This window comes from Scaptodrosophila lebanonensis, unplaced genomic scaffold (assembly GCF_003285725.1).
Source record: "Scaptodrosophila lebanonensis strain 11010-0011.00,11010-0021.00 unplaced genomic scaffold, SlebRS2 tig00000024-arrow-pilon, whole genome shotgun sequence".
Classification (NCBI taxonomy): domain Eukaryota; kingdom Metazoa; phylum Arthropoda; class Insecta; order Diptera; family Drosophilidae; genus Scaptodrosophila; species Scaptodrosophila lebanonensis.
In genome coordinates, this window is record NW_022060538.1 from 6,488,917 (window position 1) to 6,511,152 (window position 22,236).

At 40.9% G+C, this 22,236-nt stretch overlaps 2 protein-coding genes and 2 long non-coding RNA genes across 4 annotated transcripts; 1 reads left to right on the forward strand and 3 right to left on the reverse strand.

Annotated features, from left to right (window-relative positions):
- Positions 1-1,244: 1,244 nt before the first annotated feature.
- LOC115621755 lies at positions 1,245-1,824 on the reverse strand. The gene is made up of 3 exons (XR_003995294.1): positions 1,667-1,824; positions 1,458-1,612; positions 1,245-1,384 (listed from the first exon to the last, which is right to left on the reverse strand). It is a non-coding gene; the product is annotated as an uncharacterized LOC115621755 (long non-coding RNA).
- A 114-nt stretch (positions 1,825-1,938) lies between these two features.
- Positions 1,939-2,494, reverse strand: LOC115621686. The gene is made up of 2 exons (XR_003995286.1): positions 2,373-2,494; positions 1,939-2,311 (listed from the first exon to the last, which is right to left on the reverse strand). It is a non-coding gene; the product is annotated as an uncharacterized LOC115621686 (long non-coding RNA).
- Positions 2,495-9,931: 7,437 nt separating this feature from the next.
- Positions 9,932-10,902, forward strand: LOC115621602 (probable low affinity copper uptake protein 2). The gene has a single exon (XM_030515295.1). It carries the CDS (start codon positions 10,052-10,054, stop codon positions 10,766-10,768), a length of 717 nt encoding a protein of 238 aa, XP_030371155.1. The 5' UTR covers positions 9,932-10,051; the 3' UTR covers positions 10,769-10,902.
- Positions 10,903-12,655: 1,753 nt separating this feature from the next.
- Positions 12,656-15,102, reverse strand: LOC115621456. Its single transcript, XM_030515112.1, has 2 exons — positions 14,100-15,102; positions 12,656-14,047 (listed from the first exon to the last, which is right to left on the reverse strand). Exons 1-2 carry the CDS (start codon positions 15,027-15,029, stop codon positions 12,686-12,688), a joined length of 2,292 nt encoding a protein of 763 aa, XP_030370972.1. The 5' UTR covers positions 15,030-15,102; the 3' UTR covers positions 12,656-12,685.
- Positions 15,103-22,236: the final 7,134 nt, after the last annotated feature.

The window sequence follows — 22,236 nt, forward strand, 5'->3', positions numbered from 1 at the left end:
CAGAAATTTACGTATTTATTGAAACTTTCTGCATTATATTTTGTATTTTGTATAAAAGTCACGCCTCTCTGTGATACCAAACATTAAGCGTTAATTTTTATGTTTAGTAACGAAAATAAAGAGTAAAACTAAAACAAAAACAAAAACCAAACTGAAACTGAATAATACATGTAAACAAACCTACATGGTCGTAAATGTCAAAGTCTAGCGCATAATGTGTATGTTTTTATGATATTCACAAGTGGTTGGAACGCCCTCATGCAAATTGTAGGCCAGGCGTTGCACTTGCACTTGCTATGCTAATTACATTTTAATTGGTGTGTTCTGTCAAAACATAAAATAGAGCTAAATAAAACCAAACAATGGCAAAAGCGAATGCATAAACAAAAACCAAAATAGTGTGTAACGACAACAAAAAGCAACCAAACCAAAAACTATTTACATACCACACTCAAAACGATAAGTTGAAGAAAGCAGAATGACAAAGCTAATTATATGCAGCCATTTAAACACATACTCGTACGAGTATAGTACATAACACGCAAATCAGAAAGCGAGAAAAGTTCATTATAAATAATTACTTAATTGCCGATGTGAATGCCAGACTATGGTTGTTTGCAAAAAAGCAAAAGGCGAAAGCAAAAGCGAATACAAACTCGAAGTTTATTTTCGAATGCGATTGCAAATAACTTGGAATAGAATATGAGCAAAAATTAAAGCGTATATTAAAAGGCAAAATTATAAATGTAATTCAAAAACACTGTCTTTCATTTACTCAATTCTATTTCCCACAGATACTCAAAGTTCCCAACATAAATCGGATCTTCTGCTGAGCTTAAAAACTGTCATTTGAAGGAATCGAAAACTGATCTGAGGCTACTTGGTCTTCAGCATTCTGTTGATCAACAATTCCGTTTGGATAACTATTCATTACATTTTAATAATTCAATAAAAATTGTCTCAAATTTACTTAATTCCTTAACTAAGACAATGAATAGTCGAAACGTATGAATTGTTATTACCTGCGGCTTCATTATCTGCAAATGGTACAATACAATATTTATGCATTCATATATGTTGAGTATAGGAAATGAAAACAATATTTTAGAAACATTCTGACAGTTCTACGAAATTATTTGCCTAACTATTTTGTTTAGAAGCAAATTCTGTCTTATACCTTACCAAAGGCAACATCCAAAATGTTGAAAGGTCACGTTTAAACTGCTTCAGCCCCTTCCTTTCCAGACCTAGCACCAAATAAGTGTGTAACTATTAGCGGTTCACACTTCTATTGTAGAATAAAACATGTCTTGCATGGCATCTAGTAGCCCTTCACCCATATTTGTGAAGCGGTAAGATTTTTTCGTCAACGTTTACAAACACTCTGTAGACAAACATAATTTTACGTTTTTTAAATATACCTTTTATATATTCCACCCATTAATACTTATGTTCACCTTCAAAAATAGCAGCGACACATCATTTTGTGTCCAATTCTTAATAAATGACAAACTCTTTATACGTGCGCCATATTTTAACAGACTTCCTGAAGCACTGCCTTTCAAGGTGGCCGATAAGATAGTTTCCTTTCCATCAGTCCCTAACATTTAAGCTGAAACTAACTGAATATTGTTATGGCCTTCTAAGAAACTGTAGAGATACTTACGCTTTTGCTTCGCCTCGGGACTAGTACATAGATGGCATGTGTAGGATTTCTCCAGCTCGCAACCACACTCGGTTGACGGATCCTTGCATCCTGACACACACTCGTACACTTCTGCATTGCACTGCTGGCAATGGCAAGCATTGCACACAAATAAAAGAAAAGGGATAAAGGCGAAACGTTTTATTCCATTGTAGCCATGGTAGCCCAATCCATGGTACGTGGAAAAACGCTTGTGCTAAATCCCAATTCTCGCTAAATGCCAGTCTTTCCGCTTGCTTTTATACCCATTTGTTATGCCATCGGCGGTTATTAGTGCTCCGATTCATTATACTATACATTAGACTCGCCTGAACTTTATTGTGTTACTTAAACCTACTTGTATCACTCATTTCTTCGTGCCCGGCAAAACCAACTGTCTTCGCAGACATGGCAGCTTGTGGAGCGTCGTACTCGTCTGGACTGTGGCACACAGCTGCAAACCCAGGCCTGGAAATGAATACTCCACACAGACGATCAATAGGGGTTCTTTCTTCAGGGTTCCGCATTTCTTTTGCGGCGAAACGACCGTTAGCTCCACTTCCCCTAGGGACACGCCATTCATTGTAAAAAAGAGCTTCCGGGTCATTAGTTGCAATACCATGCAGACTGAAAATATTGTAGCCCAAGCTAATTGCATTCGATCTGATGACGCCAAAGTTCTACTCACATTTCGTAGACTTTTGCAGAAAAAAATCCCTGTGGACACAGCAACTGCAGGATAAGTCCAACGAGCAGATACACTCGGGACTATCTCCCTCCGATTTAAGTTTTTGTACAAAGAACAGACATAGCAGCAGGCAATATGTTCGACAGCTGCTCATAGTATCAAGCTGTGTGGCTGCAGCTCCCTGCTTAGCAAATTATTTTATATGATATTGGACTTAAGGCGCACGACCGAATAATCAGCCCTAATCTATGCTGCGGCACAAACCCTAATCGTTCAATTTCCACATTATGAAAACAAATGCAAATTGCGATATAAACGTGGCCCACAGAATATAAAAGCAACTAGAAGTGTGCCAAACACTCGCACAACCAACCCGATAAAGTTAAAGATTAGTCGTGCAAGCGTAAATCCGCTGCAGGTGTCGAGCTAAAGGCGAAAAAGGAAGAAAAAAACCGCTGACAAAAAGCTTACCGGATAAAAAATTTACAAAAAAAAGCAAATGCACATTGTGCATAATACGCTATAAGTTCAGCAAGATTGTCTGTTTTTTGAGTAGATACTTGTCCAGATATTACTTGCTATATACTTGTATGTATATTTTACAATACAAGTTTGTATACCAGAAAAATTCAAAATTCAGATTTTGCAGCATTGTTCGAATATTTTTATTTGTAAGCAAAACTAAAGGCACGCCAGCCTCTCCATTGTGTAATTTCAACGCTCATTCTCTTTACCATAGTGATCTAATTATATTAAGTTTGTTGGAACAATTTAATAAAATAACAATCAACAGTAAAATCGAATCATAGCAAAGTTTTTGTACATACAAGCAGTTGAGGTTCAAAAGTTCTCAGTGTTCTTATGGAAAGACAGACAATTCATGCCCTTTTCTTCCTATTATATATATGTGGCTTTTAGATATTTTAATATAGCATTTATACCCTTGTGTATAAACAATAGTTTTATAGAGAGTTTTCATAATTTGCGAACTCTACCAAACACTAACATTTTATCCACAAGAAATAAGAAATGTTTTTCCATTTTTCATAGTGGATTCCTTATGTAGCCTATCATAAGGATGGTTGCTATTTTTTAGAAAATATTTTATATAAGCAATTTATGGACATATTTCCGGATTCAATTCATGAATTTGTATAAGAAGCAGCCCTCAAATGTTTGAGACAAGTGCTAGGAAATAAAATATAAATTCGAAAATCAATTAAGTTCAAGAAAACAATATCAGTTTTTAGTAGTTGAACGCAAATCAAAATGTTACGATTTGAATAAATCAATCTTGTTAGTATAACCAACTAAACTTAAAATATGTAAAATAGATTTCAGTTTATTTAGTCAGCGTACGAGTCGTACTCACATTTTTCAACATTATTTTATTGAAACTGACAAGCTGAGCAAACGTGTAAAAAGCAAGGAAAAAAATGAGCCGAGCAGTGAGAAATTCCAAGCAACAAACCCAAAACAGCAAACAGCAGGATGTGCACAAGAGCAGGCAAATGCAAATGTGTGCATCCTTGATGTGCATGTGTGTGTGTGTGTCGCTTTTTTGTAGGGGCACTGAAATAAACAAATCTGTGGAGCAGCAAAAGTTTCAGCAAACTATGAACCAAAAGCAGCGCCACGTGCGACTGCCACAATGATTCTGACTGCGAACCAGAGTGGGTGTCCTTTAGATTCTAATATGAATGTGTGCGCTTATGTGTGTTAGTGGGCTCGGCACGCACTCCAAAAAGGGTATGACAATGACAAAGTGATCTTCCGGCGCCAAAGAAAGCAAAAGCGTGCTTTGCTCGTTGTTGCTGATAAATGATGACTTTGCTCCAGCTTGCTGGCCTTGCTAACGCCCTACGCGCCATGGCCAACCTACAATGCCACTTTATGAGTTTTCTTTCGGCTCACACACACACACACATACAGACACGCATACACCCATATGCGAGTAGTATGTCCAGACATGGCGACGGCTGCGCAACCAAGGCCAACAATTTCATGTGTGACGCGAGCAGGGCGTAAGGTTTGCTGCTTCTCCACACTGCTCCACTGCTGCACAGCTCCACAGCTAAGCGGATTTTATATTCAAATAACCCGCCCGACTCCAGCACACAACTTACTGATGATTGCAGTGGCGAAATCGCTGCAGTCGAAAATGCGCAGCTAGTGAAATTTATCGCATCGCAAACACTAAAGTCTGCAGTTTTATGAGCACTTCTATTTTTTGTGTGACACTAATGCGACGTTTATGAAACATCGCAAATCGTTACTGACAGCAACAGAAGCAGCAGCGACAGTAGTGGCAGCAGCAGCAACCGAAGGGGTGGCAACCCTACCAGCAAGTAATCAGAAAGCATGCAAGTGGCAAAAACTATTTTTGGAAAAATGCGCTTATGAAAATGTCTGGCTCTGTCAGTTGAAACTTTTACGCCCAGACATAAGCAAGTGGAGTGTTAACAGCAAAAATTTAGTTGCATAAATCAAAGTTTACGACCTTTTGGAAATACACACCCACTCACACACACACACAAAGCACACACGCGCATGGAAGCAATCAATTTCCAATGACTGCTGCTAAAGAAAAACATTTGTGAAAAATATGTTATAGAGAGTGCGTGCAAAACAATAAAAACTGAGCGGCACGTAACAAGAAACCAATTGAACTCATTTTTTCTACTTCTGCCTCTATGTGATGGGTTTCTCATTTTTTGTGTGTCTTTTTTATTTTGTTGCTTTTCTTTTGTAGTGCCTACACAAAGGCACTAGGCTTCCACACACTTCATCGCTGGTTGGCCTAGAAAGTGCGCTTAAGTGACTACTTACTACGTTTGGCTGCTGCTGACATTTAATGCTTTTTGTTAACGCCAATCGACAATCGATATGGCCGAGGAAAGCCAGCATAACCTCCTTCCTATCACCCACCACACTTCAACGCACCGACACGACAAAAAGTGGCAACTGTCATTGAGTGTTTCAAAAGATTACGCTCCGGCCAAATGGTTGGCTAAGTAATAAATGCAATTTTTTCTCTCTCTTTACAAAATGTGTTCAAATTTCATTAGAAAAACTGTGTCAGTGGAGCGTTTACCATAAAGTGTGTTTTTTTGCATTGACTGTGCCATTGTATTCCTACACCTAGTACTTTGATTGCATAGAGTTAACGCTTTCGTACTTCTCAAACAACCTTTAGCATAGTTATCAAAAAATTAATCGAAATTTGGTGAACTACATTTTGGAAAAGAAAATTTAAGAATTTAATCTTCCAGAGTATATTAATGAAGCTTTTATTTTTATCAACTTTTATTGAACTGAAAAGAAAATTTGTTCATCATTTGAACTTCATAGACTGGTGCCAGCAAATACATATATTATAATTACTATATATTTGATAACAAAAGAACGTATTTTCACGCAGTGCTGAAAGGAAATTTGTGAAATCCTAATATTCCTTTTAAATCATTACAACAGTTAGAAATTTTAAATGTTTCTTTTGAAAACCGAACTTATCTTATTTTATTGAATTAGCTTAGACGTCTCGAGTTCAAATGCTGTACAATAAATGTTGTTAATATATTTATTAAGGCTTCTTTAGGGCAGTTCTGCATATGTATTTAGGCTACCAGACATGCAGTTTGAAATGTTGAAGCTGCAAAGTAACTCATTATTTTCTAAAGCAGGTGCCTTTAATGGAATTGGAATGAATCGAACCCTTACAAAAGTCTTAGGATAAATTCGCGCAAACTGTAAATTTATTTATGAAATTACCTAAGTCTTCTGGCTGAATACCGAAGCGAGCCTTTGTGCTAAGCAAGCCTTACAAACACAGCATATATTTACAGTCACCACAAAAGTGGAATGAACGAAATGTTGGGCGGCATTCAATTGCAATTTAACAATATTGACGAGGTCCAGTCAGTCAAAGGAAATATTTATTAGAATACGAGTAAACTTTGGCGTGGGCATGTACTTTTGCGAAATAATTAACATGCTGACTCGGAATCAGAAACCTGTATAATATGCTCTATATTACGTATACGGGCGCGCCACAAAGTATGCAAAGCCTTTTTAAAGCAGCACCTGCCCATCAGCACAATGTCAAAGGAATTCAAAAACAAATTATGTAAATTATTTCAAGCGCTAACAACTTCATTTCAGCGGCGATAGAAATCAACACAACTGAGTCGCATAGACCTGGTCAGGAGCCCATGTTCGCACCGCGTCGCACCGTTTTTATTGTGGAAAATGTTTTATTAAATGCGTCGTGTCGTGAACGCCTGCGTTGGCGTCACGCTTCTGCCCGAAAAAAATAAACGAAGCAAAAGTGAAATGGAATGCCTCAGAATTTGTACAAAATTAAGTTGATTAAATGGACTTAGTAGTGCGATTACACGCAATGTTGCACGGACCGACCCTGACCGACCGCTTCTGGTCTGCCCGCTCTGTTCTCTCTAGTCGCCTTTGCTGAAAGAGGACCTGCTCACTGCATGCCCTGGGAATATTTTTCTTTACATCATTTTTTTTATATTTTTTTGTGCTTTGTCAGTGCTTCGCAATCGTCGCCTTACTGCCAATTCTATGGCCAACAGCAAAAGTTTTCCCGTGGAAATCGCAGACAGGACACAAATCCCATGGGGCATTCCTTGATGGTATTAAATGCCGCATGATTAACGCTTTAGTTCGCAAGACAATTGATAGAACATAGCGGCAGCTCAACTACACAACAGCAAAAAGGAAAAAAAACGGAAAGGGCAAGACAATAAAGATCCGAATGGCTCTTAGAACAATGCCAGAAGTCAGGATGGCGTCAAGTTGCCGCATTTGAAGGCGATAAGAATGGCAGAACATTAAATTACATTTGAACGAAACGAACTGGAGAAATGCAGGTGCACCGCCCACAACAAATATGCCATGCAATTTACATGTATTATAAAATAGTAAGTAGTTTGCACTTAAATTACATTTCCATTACATTTATTTTAACAAAACATTTAATGTAATTTAAAAAGTAAATAAACTATTTGTATTTATTTCCTTGGAAACTAACATTTTCCTATTTGTTTTCTTGGAAAATTTTTGGATCAAGTAATAATGCATAAATTATTTTCTTGGAAAATGTATGAAGAAAAAAGCAACATTACATAAATTATTACGCAAAGAAAAAAGCAGAACAAAATTAGACTGCATGAATTGATTATTATTATTATTTTATTTTAAAAAAATAGATGTATTTTTTCCTGCAAATTAACATTAAGAATCACGCCTTTTTAATAACCTGACTATCATTGCAAAGCCACCAATATCCGTCTATAGATAGTGTAACAAAAAGCAGGCCAATAACTCAAAAATTTATAGGCAACTCTGTTTAGAATATGGGTCTGTTTCATTAATTTACCTGCGGATTCTTACTGACCTTCTGATGACTCCTTCCTACAAACAACTTTTGTTATTAGCCGCATGCTGTTAGCTTACAATGGTTTCGTGTAATTTTCGCTTAATTATGTCTAGACAGTGCGAAATTTTGTAAGTCAGAACACATCATGTTACCAACAAGATGCAAGATGCTGTAAAATATGGACACATAAACATTATTAGCAGAAAATAAGGTTATTAAATAGATAAGACCATAATGTACTTGTTGTTTATTATTATTTGGATTGATAAATGTAGAGAATAGAAGTACTACTTTAAAAGCAGATTATCATTTCGTCCTCTTAGCAACTATAACTTCTAGTAAGCCTGGTAGTTAAGCGCAACTTCAAGCAAAGGAAGGACGTTCAACGAGCCAAGTATCATTTAAAGATACCAGCTTAAATGATAATGGCTTCAAGAAGTTAGCTGACTGCCACACCCACCTGATGTGAGTGCAGAGCGGCAAGACATTAAGGAAAACTGCACAAGCAATCACAACTTTCCTGAGCATGCACAGCTAATAACCATCGAGCTCTGAAAAAGGGGCAACACATGCGAGGCAATTAAACTAAAGTTGTTCATCATAAACAAACAGAGAGAACAGCACTGCGCTGAAGTTTTAGCTCCCTTGTCTTTAAAATGATTGAAAATAAAAATATCTCTCTCGCTGAATCCTTAACACAGTGCAGCATAGAATCAATACAATCCCAATGCCTAGTATAGTCGAAGATTTGGATGGATTTCACTTTAAAGAGAGTCAAGCACTGAGTGCCATTCTGAAATATACAAGTATGTCGCCACAAATCAATTTTGTTACACTGTACTATTCTGCCCACTTTCTTTCATTCTCTGGCAATTAAACGCAAGCATTTACTGCCCAACGTTTTATTTGTCGTTTCATCTGCTGAGACCGCTGCAGTTCTTGTTGTTGTTTGGATAGTGTATGGATTAAGTTGTTGTGCGCATTGTGTTGTAAAAGTTTTTGTCGCTGGCAGCTGCCTCCTGTCTCCGCTCAGCTTAAATGCCGAAAAATATGCTGGCGAAAAATACTCTATCCCCATCGACTCTCCTCTATTCTCATGCACTAGAGTTGAGGCTGAGACTGCTGAGCCAAAATGATTAATGTGCTTGAACGCGAACATTAATGGGTGGTCAGTTGGCCACCCATCCAGGCGGTTCATTTTTTCTCACTCACGCTGCTCTCCGTTTTCCGCCAAATTACACTGGCCAGCGCGGCTGTGGAGCGCACTTGGAAAATTTGCACACGTTGTCCAATCATTGACAAGCGCCTGCACATAAATAAACGCAATTTTTGGGCCGCATAGCATGGCGTATGATTAATTTCGTGTAATACACAATTTAATGGCACGCTCGTGCGCCTTTTTGCTAGAGTGCTCGGTTGTTCGAGCGCTACTCAGTTTGTAATTTGTAGTCGTGTCTCTGCAACTTAATTTCGAGAACCTGCCTTTCTTTAAATCTTTATTAATATGCATGTCGAGGCAATCTGGTGACCAGGCGAGATGTGAAAAATGTTGCGCCATTAGCAGCTGCACAACAATTTGGGGCAAGCAGAGGCTACCCATGCGAGTAGCATGGTATTTGTCTGGGGGGCGACAGAGTGCATTGATTAACGTGCTAGTACGTGTCGAAACTTGATGAGTGACTTTGGACGGGCACTTGCCAGATGCAGCTCATCCCATTAACCACTTGCCGCTAATGGCTTTGCAGCCTTGTATCTGCGGCATTCAAATTTCGGGTTTGCCATTTGGGGCACTCATAAATTTGGCCGCTTAACGCTGCGCGCTTCGGGCTCTTGGACTCTCTTGGACTTTGTTGGACTTAATGCTCTGGGGTTTCAATTGGCTGCTAATCCTTGCTAAAATTTATAGCGCATGAAATTGGGCAAATCTGTAGGCGACTGTTGTATGCGAGTGTGCGCATAAATCTCATCGTTTATTGACGTTCAATTGCACTTGAATTCGCTCGATTTCATTTTTATTTATTTGTTGCTGCTGTTCTCGTTGTTGTTTCGTTCGTTCGATTGTTCGATTGTTCTCTGCCTTTAATTTCAAAAGCTTTTTGCCAAAAAACTCATTGAGTGATAAGCTACAAAAGAGCTGCTGCTGCTTCTTTCTGCAACAAGTGTGAACAGTCAGTCGATACGTTTGGGAATTCAAGTTTGATTCGTAATAATATCCATGACGGATGCATTGGTTAAGCGTCGAGCGTAGGCGTTCGGCATCGATCTGCATCAGTCGCTGCAGATGGCAAGTCCCATGCACGAGCACCATCACCAGCATTCAGCCAGTGTCCATCGGCACGAAGAACATGAGCATGGCCATGAGGAACATTTGCAAAAAACCCCCGAAGAACATGAAGGACATGGAGGAAATGACTTACACGATCACGCCCACATGGGCAGCCATAGTATGTCCTTTCATGCTGGCACCGAGGCAACAATTTTGTTCGAGTTCTGGCACTGCGAGTCCGTGTTGGCTCTCACCATCTCCTGTCTGCTGATCTTTGTCGTCGCCGTGATGTACGAGGCGCTGAAGTACTATCGTGAATGGCTTTTTCGAAACCGAGCGAGAAGGTCATCCGGTGGCGCCCTCGAGCCGCCTACCGTGGAAGCGTGGTCCTTCAAGCGCAGCAGTCACACACGCTCCATCTCTTCCTCTCCGCCCCAGCCGCACCCACAACGGGAAAGCACACCCCAGTTGAGCGTAATACCTGCAAGAGCGCCTGGCGGTAATCGGCACTTGCACCATGGCATACCGCAAGACACGAAGCTGGGCTGGCTGGCACCCTTGCATCTGTACCAGACATTTCTGCATATGCTGCAGGTCACCATCTCGTTCCTGCTCATGCTCGTCTTCATGACATTTAATGTGTGGCTGTGTCTGGCCGTCGTTCTTGGCGCCGGCGTCGGTTATTTCATGTTCGGACACAGAACCCTGAGCTTACAGGAGCATTGCAATTGATGGGCATCTTCCTGCGTGCTAATGTATTTTTCTAATTAAACAGAGTTATAAAAAGAAACGCCCAGTGAATCGCAAATTTCGGCACGACGCCTAATTGTTAATGTTTATGGGTCATAAAACAATGAATATCCTAATTCTATAACAGCCACGAATTTGTTGATGACGCCGACTGGTCTGCTCCTGCTGGCTAACTGAGCGTATGCGCATTATGCTTTCCGATTACAAATGCCTGCTAACACGAGGGTAGCTGCAAAAGTCTGTATAATACTGTCTATGAAAACAACAAATCAAATAATTCCAAGTGAATACTTGTTTGCGAGCGGCAGACTTTACAATTTTGTTATAAGTATTTAAATAATATTCTGTAAATAACAATACTATACATACTACTATATGCATAATCTAAAGGACACGCGAATTTAATATGAATCATGTGGAGTCTGAGAATATTCACATTGTATTCAATAAAATTGTATAAATACAAGTATATGCGAGTATACAACACAATCACCCCTCGGGGCCGCCAAGCTCACAATTCTCTACGCCTATGTATGGTATGTGCGTATCTTCATGCTGCTTTATGGCATTTTTACGATCGACTTCATTCAACAGAGCCGCACTTTTTTTCGGGCCACTCGCATCCGTTTTACGAGCACTTGGTTTCATTCTTGTTTTTGTGCTGCACAGCATCCAATGGCCATATGCAGTGCTGGTTTGGCTCAGGTGCGTTGCGACTTCCTCTGAGGCTGCCGGCTGACCACTTTTATTTGTTTGTCTGTGACGCCGTTTTCATTGTGCTGTAATTATGACTGGCCATAAAAAGCCGAATCAGAAGCGCCGGAAGGCATGTGGCGACGACTTGTTTACTTTTCTGCCAACTCGCCAAGTGTCCGAGGCCATGACCGTGTCCGTGTCGGTGTCTGTATCTGTGTCCGTGTCCGTGTTGCCGGCCATGTCCACGCCCAGGCCACGCCAATTGCACTTATCGCTGTTTTTGCTCACGCAACGCTGGCCACTCACTTAAGTTTCGCGTCGATGAGGCCAAGCAATCTGGCTCTGGCTCTGTCTCTGGCTCTGGATCTGAATTGGACTTCCTCCAATTCAGCTACATGTTCGTGTCTCCAGCAGCTTTCTGGCTTTTTCGCCTTTGCGTTGCATATTCAATTAATATTTTAATAAGCAGACTTTATGCCGTTTTCAGAGCGGATATCGCAATTTGGCTTTACCACGCCAGGCTGCACATGAAAAGCAGAAGCATATATCTGTGCTGGACCAGAAGCTGTGGCGCAGGACGAATGCCTGCAGAGCAGAGAGCAGTGTGCCACACACAACTTGAATAATTCACGTGTACTATATGTATGTACGACGGGAGGGCCATGGGTGTATACGTGTATACTACGAGCACGAGTGTGTGTGATTCCCTCCTTGAAGCTGCACGCACACAACTCAGCTCCAAAGGCCCAAGTGTGTGCTTGTGCCCTTACATCGCGCCGCGAAGGCAGTAAAGTGGCCGTGTTCTGGCCATTGTTTTTGTTGCTGACTGCTGGGCAAATATCTTGCATGCTATTTTTGGAAGAGAACACAACCGTATATTAAAAGAGGCGGAAGTGGAAGTGCCTTCATCATGATATGAATTGATTCGGTAAAGGACAGCAAATGAGCGTAAATCCATAAGTACTATAGGGTAATATGAATAATGGTCACTAACTTGACTGTCTTTTGTATCGTACAACAGCTATTTACCGGATTAATGCGCACTTTTCGCCAATACCTTTTGCAATGAAACACTATTGAGCTTTTATGTTGATGAGCATTTAAAATTTGTACATTTTTACAGCAATTTCGTTTTTAGTTGCAATTTTGTGGGTCAGTCTGGAGTTCGTTTTGCGGCATCGCAGCCACCGTGTCAGCGATGCCTCAAAACGAACGTCGATACCTGGCCAGGTTGGGATTTCTCGTCATAGTTGTGACACTAAAATTCGTGTCTCTAAAATGCGCCGGCATATAGGCATAGAAGGTGTTCACTGGCATCCGATGGCACAGCTGGGGTCGCATGGCAAAGTAGAACATGCGTCCCACCTCCATGATGGAACGACAGAACAGATCCCTGTAGCTGTAATGAATGCGCTGCGCCAAACGCCGCAATTGTGGCTGTAGACTGAAGCTCCTCATCGTCATCGTCGCCTCGGGCGCTCGTGGCATTAGGATGCCCTGCAGAAGACGCGTCAGTTGCCGCATCAGGTACTTGGTGTTCTTGAAGATGCGCTCGCGCTCCTTCTGCGAATATCGTTTGCCATAGCGGTAGCTAATCCACTCGATCAGAAAGGGCACGCAATGCACTTGGGGAAGTGTGGGTAGCACGTAACGCTTGTCTTCACTGACGCGCTCCAGACCCAGGCGTAGCATCTCCTTCATTAGCACAATGTCTTCGGCATCGTAGTACTCGCGACCAAAGTCGAGGCGTGTGTCGTTCCGTATTTTGGATTGCTGATGGTATTGAACTATGCGATCGTACTCCCTCCGATATAGATCCGAGTCTTCCCGGAATAGTTTCTTTGCCACGTGATCTACAGCTGCATCGATCGCTTTATCCCCACCGCCACTGAACGCCTTATTGAGAAACTCGACATCACTGTCAATGGCTTCAATAAAGGAGAGCTTTAGACGCAACAGCTCGTCATTGTCTTTGCGCAGCTTGTCCGTATCGAAGAGTTTGCGATAATTGAATTTATAGTCATGGGTGCTCGATCCTAGCTCAAAATACTTATTGGTATCGCTATTGGTTGCCGATTTCCGTTGCGTCTCTATGTGACGCAGCCGCAGAAAGTGCTCGACGCTGAGCTTGCGCTGGCCGTGTAGCTTGGGAAGCTCCTTGTTAGGATCGTACATATCGCAAAACATGCGGGACCGGGCTTCCTCGTTACAGCTGACTGACTTCATCACAGGTTGCTGCCCCTGGAGCAGCTTAACTGTAGAACTTTTGCTTCCGTCCAGTTGGCGCGCTGCGCACGACCCCATATCCCATTCCAAACAGGTGGGCCTGGACAAATCGCTGCCACCACACAATCGCCTATCCGGCTCTTCGGTTGCAAAAGATTCGTTGACGAATACGAAGTCCGGCTTTCGACATGCGTCCAGTTCAGGATGCAGGCCTTTGCAGCCAACGTAGAGTTGTTTGCATGTCGTTGACATGCGTGTCTTGATCGCCAGATTATGAAACTGCTTTTCAAATTTGGCCGTCATATTCTCCAAGTCCTCTAACACACGCTTGCGTCGACGCTAGAAGGACCGTTTCACAAATTGAAGCCCAATTAGACAAGCGCATACTCACTTTCTGTGCTTCCGTCGTCAAATCCGCCCACTTCTGACGTTCCATCACCTTGATGGCTTCCAGATTGCGTTTCAGGGACTCTTCTACTTCGCCAATCTTCTTGTGGGTCGCACACATAGACTCTACGTCGTCGGCATGAAGCCTCGCCGCGGTGAATGATGTGATTATGCGTTTGATTTCCTTGTATAGCAAAGGCTTAGTCACGCAATGGCTCTCGTTCACATCGAAGCTGCCGAACCAACGTGACCATAGCCCTGGGTTGTCCTTTTCCACATTAAAGATCTTAATCAAGGCCGGCCGTGTAGGATAGTTTGCCGTTAGACGGCTGGAGTGGACCTGAGGTTCTCTGAGCTCCTCGAAATACGGCAAGGAGATCTTTGAATTAGCAGCTGCCCGACGCTTGCGTTCGATCTGCTCCGCGATTCTCTTCTCCTTCGCAGCGGTCTTGGCTTTTGATTGCTTGGCCCGTTCCCTGGCTGAGGCATGCGGCAAAGGAAGAACGCGATCCAACTCACGCAGTGTTGGATGCAAGTCCAGGCGAAAGATGCTCGACATGATGATCTGCTCATTGGCGCTGTAGGCCCGTCCATGCAGCTTTGTCTTGTAGCATACCTCCATGAGGAACCAGAGGAAGGCAATATCGTTGCCGCGACTCATGCGCATTACCAACCTCAAATTGGGCTTAGTTGGCTTTGGATTCAGGCCCATGCGCACAATGACACGCGTGACACGGTACAGGGTGCGCTGCTCTATATCATCGCGCAGTGCGGCGCTTAGCGCATTAGCCGCACTCACCTGGTAATCGGAGAGACCGCGATACCAACGGGGCACATATCTGCTGCGAATAACACCAAGATCCCCAGCCCGCTGCAGAATAATGCGATTGATGCGCATCAGCTGCTTCTGCACTTCACACTCGTTATACGCCATCTTCAATAGCAAACAAATTCAATTTTGATGAACCAAAAGAACGCGAATTATTCCAATTATAAATAGAACTTTTTCAAGTTGGCGTGTGCTTGCTTGCTAATAATATGAGAAATCAAGTCAAGGCCTGCTTTTAGCTGGTCACAGTTTGTGTTCAGATAAACACACTTTGCCAGCTCTGTTGACATTGGCAAACACAGTCTAACAGGCGCCAGAGCTCCTATTTCTTAGCATGGGGCAAGTGAGTACAAATGAGTGTGCTAATAGGTATGTTTCAGCTTACATATGCGCAGTTCAGAACGTGACAGAAAGTTATACTTATGCGTTATTCTATAGAAACTAGATAGAAACAACAGCTACTATTTACTGTCGACAAATGGCACAACAAATACAACAGAAGTCATGGGCAAAATCTCATTAGAGGTGCATTGGTATTCGTTTTATGGTTTTCAGTGTCATCACAAAAGCTTGCCTTCACAAAAAATCACCAGATATGAATATTTGAATTTGAAATCATAATCAGAAACAACATTTCAAGAGGTCTAAACAGTGCATTGGATGGGGCTTACCCCCAAAAGATGTTTTCTTAAATAGCCATAATTGTAACAAAAACTACACAATTAATCTCTCAAACAGCATGGAGTATTAAATGTGTAGCAACATCTTACAAAAGTCAGCCACATCTTTCTCACGAGCACATCTCTATTTTAAATGCCTATCACTGGCTATAAATTTTGTTAATGTATATCTGTCTCTGGGTAAATGAAACCTAAGTGTTTTGTGGCTCGGTACTGTCTTCTATTTGTCATTGTGGCTGGCTTCAAGTATGTTAGAGACTCGCACTACGAGTATATGTTGCCTCTGAGATCCTATTTCCACTTGAAACTGGCAACAGAGCCACTTGGAGCTCAACCGCTTAGTCAAGCACTGAGATTTAACAAAAGTATATCATTAATTTATTAGCAAACCAAATAAGCAGGCATGTTTTTCCTTTCACGCGCGCATACACACGCTAAAAGCGATTCATTTGCAGGACACATTTCTTGATGTTGCTGTTGTTGTTGTGGTTTCCTTGCGGCAAACAGGCGCACACACGTGTCCCGCTGCTTTGTGTCCCGGTTGTTTTGTCAGCTGCCTGTTTTTCATCTCGGTTGTTTGTCGTTTTTCCCAGCTACTCGGCCCCCGAATAACTCTTCACAATTAGCTTGAGGAAACTTAAAATACTAAGTTCCCCACATACTCCCACCTCCATTCTTTGGATGCCATTCCCAGCTCGTTTGCTATCCCCACTATATGCATGATATGCGTGTAATTTATGACTTTCGACTGTCAATTAAATTCTTTGGAAAATGACAGTTTAGCCGTATTCTGAAGCTTGGAATCTGCTGTTCGCCATTCTTTGGCCCTAAATGATTTATGCGCTACCACGCTGACAGCTCAGGCCAATGTCCCTTCACATACGGGCGTGCAGATAGATACTCACACATCTGTATCTGTGTGTGTGTGTGTGTGTGTGTGTGTGTGTGTGTGTGTGTGTGTGTGTGTGTGTGTGTGTGTGTTAGCATGCAAGCCTTTGTATCTGTTGTGTGAATAGAGCATTAGGTAGTTCTTTTTCCTGCTTGTTTGCCTTTAGTTTTTGTGTGCCTTTCTGTGGCTCGACACGTGCCTACCGCCTGCAGAGTTGTTTATGTTAATGACCTAAACGGGCTTAGGCCTGCCTAACTATCAGTGCTTTTGTTGTTGTTGTTGTTGTTGCTCAGTTAGGACACAATTGGCATGTGCTTTTTTGCACATGGTTGAGTGTCAGATCTTAATAATAGATAACTGTGCAATCGCTTGCCTTCTTATTGCCGCCGGTAACAACAATGGCCAGCAGAATCTTATCGGCGTTGACATAAATCAACGGAAATTAAAGTGTTGCTCATGCACGAACATGTGTATGTGTGCGTGTGGGTTTGGGTTTGTGTGAGGTCCTGGGCCCCATTTTACCCTCGCTCATCTGACAAAGGTAACGTAATTTGCATTCAGTTGAACAACATGCGACGGATTAGGCGTGACACGGACATTGCTGTCGAAGCCTGTTTCAATTATAGCCACGCCCACGTGTGTCACCAGCCTGACAGCCAATAAAATAAATGCCCTGGTATTTACAGTTGAAGCTGCAACAGCAACAGTGACAGCGTCGTGGTTATTAATGCTGCCATTTTTCGTACCAAAAAAAACGTATATTTATAAGCGCTTTTTAATAACACACATACGCCATGTGGTGCAAAAAACAGCGAGCCCACGGCCATATCGCAGCGACTCGACGCTTTCATGGTCTAACGCAGTTCACTATTTTTTGAGCTCGTCACAAAAATTGATTTAGCTTCACTACAGGCGGCAGCTTTATTGTTATTTAGATAAGGCATAGCAATAATGGTTTATTGTATTTGAGGGCTCAGAAAAAATATTCCCACTAAAATAGAAGTAATAATGTTGAAGAACACTATTCGTTTTTTAAAAAATGGATATATTTTTTGCTTTTTTATTGAACAAATATTCCGTTTTTTCTCTCTTTTCAATAAATACGTCTCTCTGTATTTATTTAGATTCACTTTTGTTCTTATTTGGAAAAGGCATACACTTTTGGACAATTCTTTTTTTCAGTGTGATTGAAAAAAAATATTCTCATAAAATAGAATTGATTTTTATTTGAATTTAAACATTTTTGTTTAATAAATATTACGCTTTTTCTGGCTTCTCTGAATATGCGTTCATCCGCACATATATGTTCATTTAGCTCCACACCTACTGCTTTGTTCTCGTTTCCGTGTTCATTTTTAATAAAATGGAATTAAAATTGATAAATAATTCGAACACTTTTGTTTAATAAATGTTCCGCTTTTGTTAAAATTATATGCCGAATAGTTTCTCATTTTATAGCTTTTTCTATTTCTTCTAACAATTATTGCTTCTTTGCCGAACGGTTTGAAGAGTTTATTTAAATTAAGAAACATACTAGTTCGTTTTTTCCAATGGCAGCGATTTATTAATTTATTGTAAAATTTCATTAATATTTAAAGGTAAAAAGATCTTTGGAAAGATCTGTGCCAGGTGCAATGCATTATCTTTTCACGTTAGACTCCCTGTTCGAATATGCCCCTGAAACCACGTAGAGGGTACAAATGTAACCGCAGCACTTTTTCTCTCTTGTAAAAACTACAAACGCGATGGCCATATATTTGTGCATTTTTTTAATTAAAATGCAGAACGAAAAACTGCCTTTTTATTACGGAAATCGGATCCCTTTAATTGCAAGAGCCATATTAAACAAACACAGAACCACAGAACTCGTGTTCAGAACATTAATGAAGCTGCTTCTGTCTGCCACAAACAGCGTTGCTGCACTTACCGCCTCTCGTCCTGCCTGAAGTGCAATGAGCCATCAACGGCTTCTACTGCGGCCAAAATCAATGGCGACGACTGCATGGTTTTTGTCTTTCATCTCGCATTCATCCTGCCCACTGCTTTGGATTTCGTACAAAAAACTTTTGGCTGCACCAACTTTTTCTGTTTTCTTGAAATCTTTGCGCTCCATTTACTCGAGATATTAACAACACTACGATTTCAATAACACTACGCAACATGGATGCCTATTTAAGGCATCATAAGAATAAACAATTAAACTGCAGTTTTGCACCAAAAAGTGTCCTGAAAGTTAAACAGTATTTCAGAAAAGCCGATTTACTTAATTCACATAACGTTTAAGCTCAATTATGTTTGGAGAACTTGCAATTAAAATTATTGCGACTCTTTAGTAGCGTCAAAGCAAACACCTATTAACAAAACAGATATTATTATCTCTGAAAGGGTTGAAAATATAAATCATCTATAAATTTGACAATTCTGAAGTAACATTTTTCGTGTTATTTTGTTTCCAAGTCTCTTAAAAAGAAACAAATATTTTATTGTGAACTTAGAGAGACTTCCAATCAGAGCAATAATAAAAGATAATTTAATATGCAATATTTGTTGCCTAGTGTTTTTTTTTTTATTTGTTTTCTTGTTCCACATAAAAATTGAAGCAAATGCCTTTTGCGCTTTCACTCCCACTTTGCGCCTTTGGGCATCGACTTATGCCAATGCCTGGCCATTAAGTTGAATTGTGGGCGTATCGTCTGCTCTGCATTTATGGCATCACGTTCACGCATCATGGGCTCGCTGCGTGAAATATGTTATGCATATGTCTAGTTGCCACCATTACAGTAACTTGTGCCACACTCAAGTTATCTTATGGTAGCTGCTTTGTTGCCAATGCTGATGCTGCTGCTGGCGATGGCTAAAAGGCCGGCAGGCAAGGTGAAAGCACTGGAAATGAAGAAAAACTGTTGCTGTGACTATTACTTTTGCTAAAATGTCAACCACGTTGTTTTGGGACGCCAATCCCAGTGCCTTGACAACTTGACATTATTCACACATACACATACACACACTCTTACACACACACCCATGCACCTGCCGCATGCTCGCTCAGAATGTGCCGAGATATTCCGGCATTCTTTACCCCCTTGGCGTTATTTAACGAGCTTCTAACTTTATGTTTGTTTGTCATGTACATTGTACACATTTTGTTTTTATTGAGCTGCCAACCAACCAGCCAGCCAACCAACCAGCAGAGCTGGCCACCTTGGTCTGGCAACCCTATCCCCCCACCATACCTGCCGTGACAACCCTGCCACTGTTGCTGTTGCTGCTGCTTAAGTGAAACATTTTTTAAAGCATACTTTACGGCGTGGGTTTTTGTAACGTGACTTTGCCTGCCCGCATTCGCCATTCAACAGTTCCCCGTTAATGTGCAAAACGAAAACTCCAACACAACTGCTTCTGGGTGAATGTGTGTGCTTGTGTGTTTGTGCGTGTGCGTGTGCGTGTGTCGTTTGCGCCCCAGGGACTCTAAGCAAATGCGCGCTGTTTAACTTTTTCTTTGGGCAAGCAAATTTTTTGGCATTTGTTTGCGCAGCGCCATTTGTTTGTAAATTTAATTTGTCTTGGGCTGGATTGTTGACTTTGCCACACAGCCTAAAAGGAAACGCATTTCTTCGTAATGTGTTTTACATATTTGACTTGAATTTAATGTGTGTGTGTGTATGTACGCGCGCGCTCGAAACTCAAAAACTCCACACATGCCTCGAGCAATTGGTGACATTTTCATTGAAATATACGCACAGTTAACCAGGCCCGGCTCGTCACTATATCAACTCCAGCAATCTGCCAAGAGTTTAATATTTTGAGGCACTCCATGGCAGATAATCCAAATTGGCCAACTTTGTTATGGGCTGCCACTTTTCCGACTTAGCTTATAGACTGTAGCAATACTTGCAAGCTTAGCAATAACTCATACTACACTGAGAGAAATATGAGCATAAGAGTGGATCACATTAAACTAAATATATATTAAATTATGCAAAAAAATAATGAACCGTTAAATGCATTTTTAATAATTATTTGAATTGCTAAATAAATAGAAACACACTTACATTCTTAATTGTAAACATTAACATTAAATTTAAAAGCAATTTTATTTAGGTTATTACTACCTAATAATTCCTCGGCTTTCACCCCAACGTGCCATCTAAAGGATCTCCCCACGAGATCCCTTATGTAAAATATATAATATTTTAAATATATATCCTATTAAATCTAAAATATTGTAGATATATGTACATAGATATAAGTGCGTCCTATAGCTGCATACTATAGACAAATGTTGTATTCCCCATTAATTTTCAACTAGCTTAAGCTGTCATATTGGTAGCAGAATACTGGTGTAATAAATTGTATATATGTAAAAAAAGTTATTGTTTGTAAGCTGCTTTATTTGTATTGAGAGGAGAGTTAAGTTATAGCTCTTTATTTTCTGAGTTTCTTGAAAGATTTCTGCTTTTTTATCTTAACTTGAAAACATTGCTAGCAACAAACATTTGTCTATTTGTTTTTCTTTGTGTACCCAGCACATATTCACCCTCGTTGGCGGGCGCTCAAGCAGGTTTCGGTGCGTGTATGTGTTCCTTATGTCTTGGCATTTCATGCGTTATTGAATTTTACTTAAAAGCGTCCCAGACTAACTTGTTTATGTTTTAAGTGCGGGGAATTTCGTTGATTTGTTGCTGTGTGCGTGTACTCGTATGTGCGTGAGCTTTAACCATATGGTGTATACTTGTATGGAAGTACTTGGAAATACCACTTCAGAGTGAGGCTCTGTGCCTGAGAGTTGTGTGCATGTGTGTGGCTTAGATTGCGGTTTTAGTTGGCTCTGGTTTTGTTTCAGGGAAACTTCGCCAAAAATTATGAACAAATATTTTGGCATTTGTTTTGATAAGCGAAAAATTGCCTAAAAGTAAATGTGGTGTGTGCTGACAAAGCGGGCAGCGGAAGTGCCACCAAGCAGAAGCAACAACTGTGTCAATTCCGTCGCACATGTGGACACGGAAAACTGACAGCTGCAAAAGCAAACAGATGAGCAATATACAAATACTAAGAATAAAGAAAAAACAAACACTAACTGAAATTAAACATGAAAAATGCAACAACTGCCAACTGATGGCAGTTGAGTCGACAAGCAACAAGCACATACAGACAAAGAACACAATGTATATATGTATGTATACTCGTATATACTATATATGTACATACATTTAAATAAATGCTGCTGTTGAAAATGTGAATTGTAAATTATGCAGACCACGAAATTTGATATGCAAACAAAATATATACCAGAATTTAACACGCCCAAGCGGCCCACTCAGACATTGCGGGTGGCAAATAGTGTGAGGAAGTAAATAGTGGCCGGAGCTCTCCATGTTGAAAATGTTGGATATATTTCCAGCCCTGGCAAACATTTGCTGCCTACCGCTTTTTCATTTGTTCCGTTTTGTTGCGAATTAAAACAAAAGTGCAGCCCATAAGTATGCTTTAAAAATTGTGAATTTCAGGCACTCAGTCCTCCTGGAAGTCGAGCAGTGCCCTACCTAACCCATCTAACCCGCTGCTCCCCCTGACCAACTTTTTGTGCGGCTTTGGTCGCACTTGGCACACAAATACAATTTTTTTTAGAATGAAATACTATAAGTGCACCTTGTTGACTGTGTCCTGTCCGCACCTGCTGCCGTGTCCTGCACATTGGCGCTCTGCGTGTAAGTCTGTGTTTGGGTGTTTGTGTGTGTGTGTT

Bases quoted from the DNA above. Each gene is read 5' to 3' on its own strand.
- LOC115621602 (XM_030515295.1), top strand. From the start codon at position 10,052: ATGGCAAGTCCCATGCACGAGCACCATCACCAGCATTCAGCCAGTGTC.
- LOC115621456 (XM_030515112.1), bottom strand. From the start codon at position 15,029: ATGGCGTATAACGAGTGTGAAGTGCAGAAGCAGCTGATGCGCATCAAT. The intron at 14,048-14,099 runs GTGAGTATGCGC...CGGTCCTTCTAG, and splicing joins TGACGACGGAAGCACAGAAA to CGTCGACGCAAGCGTGTGTT.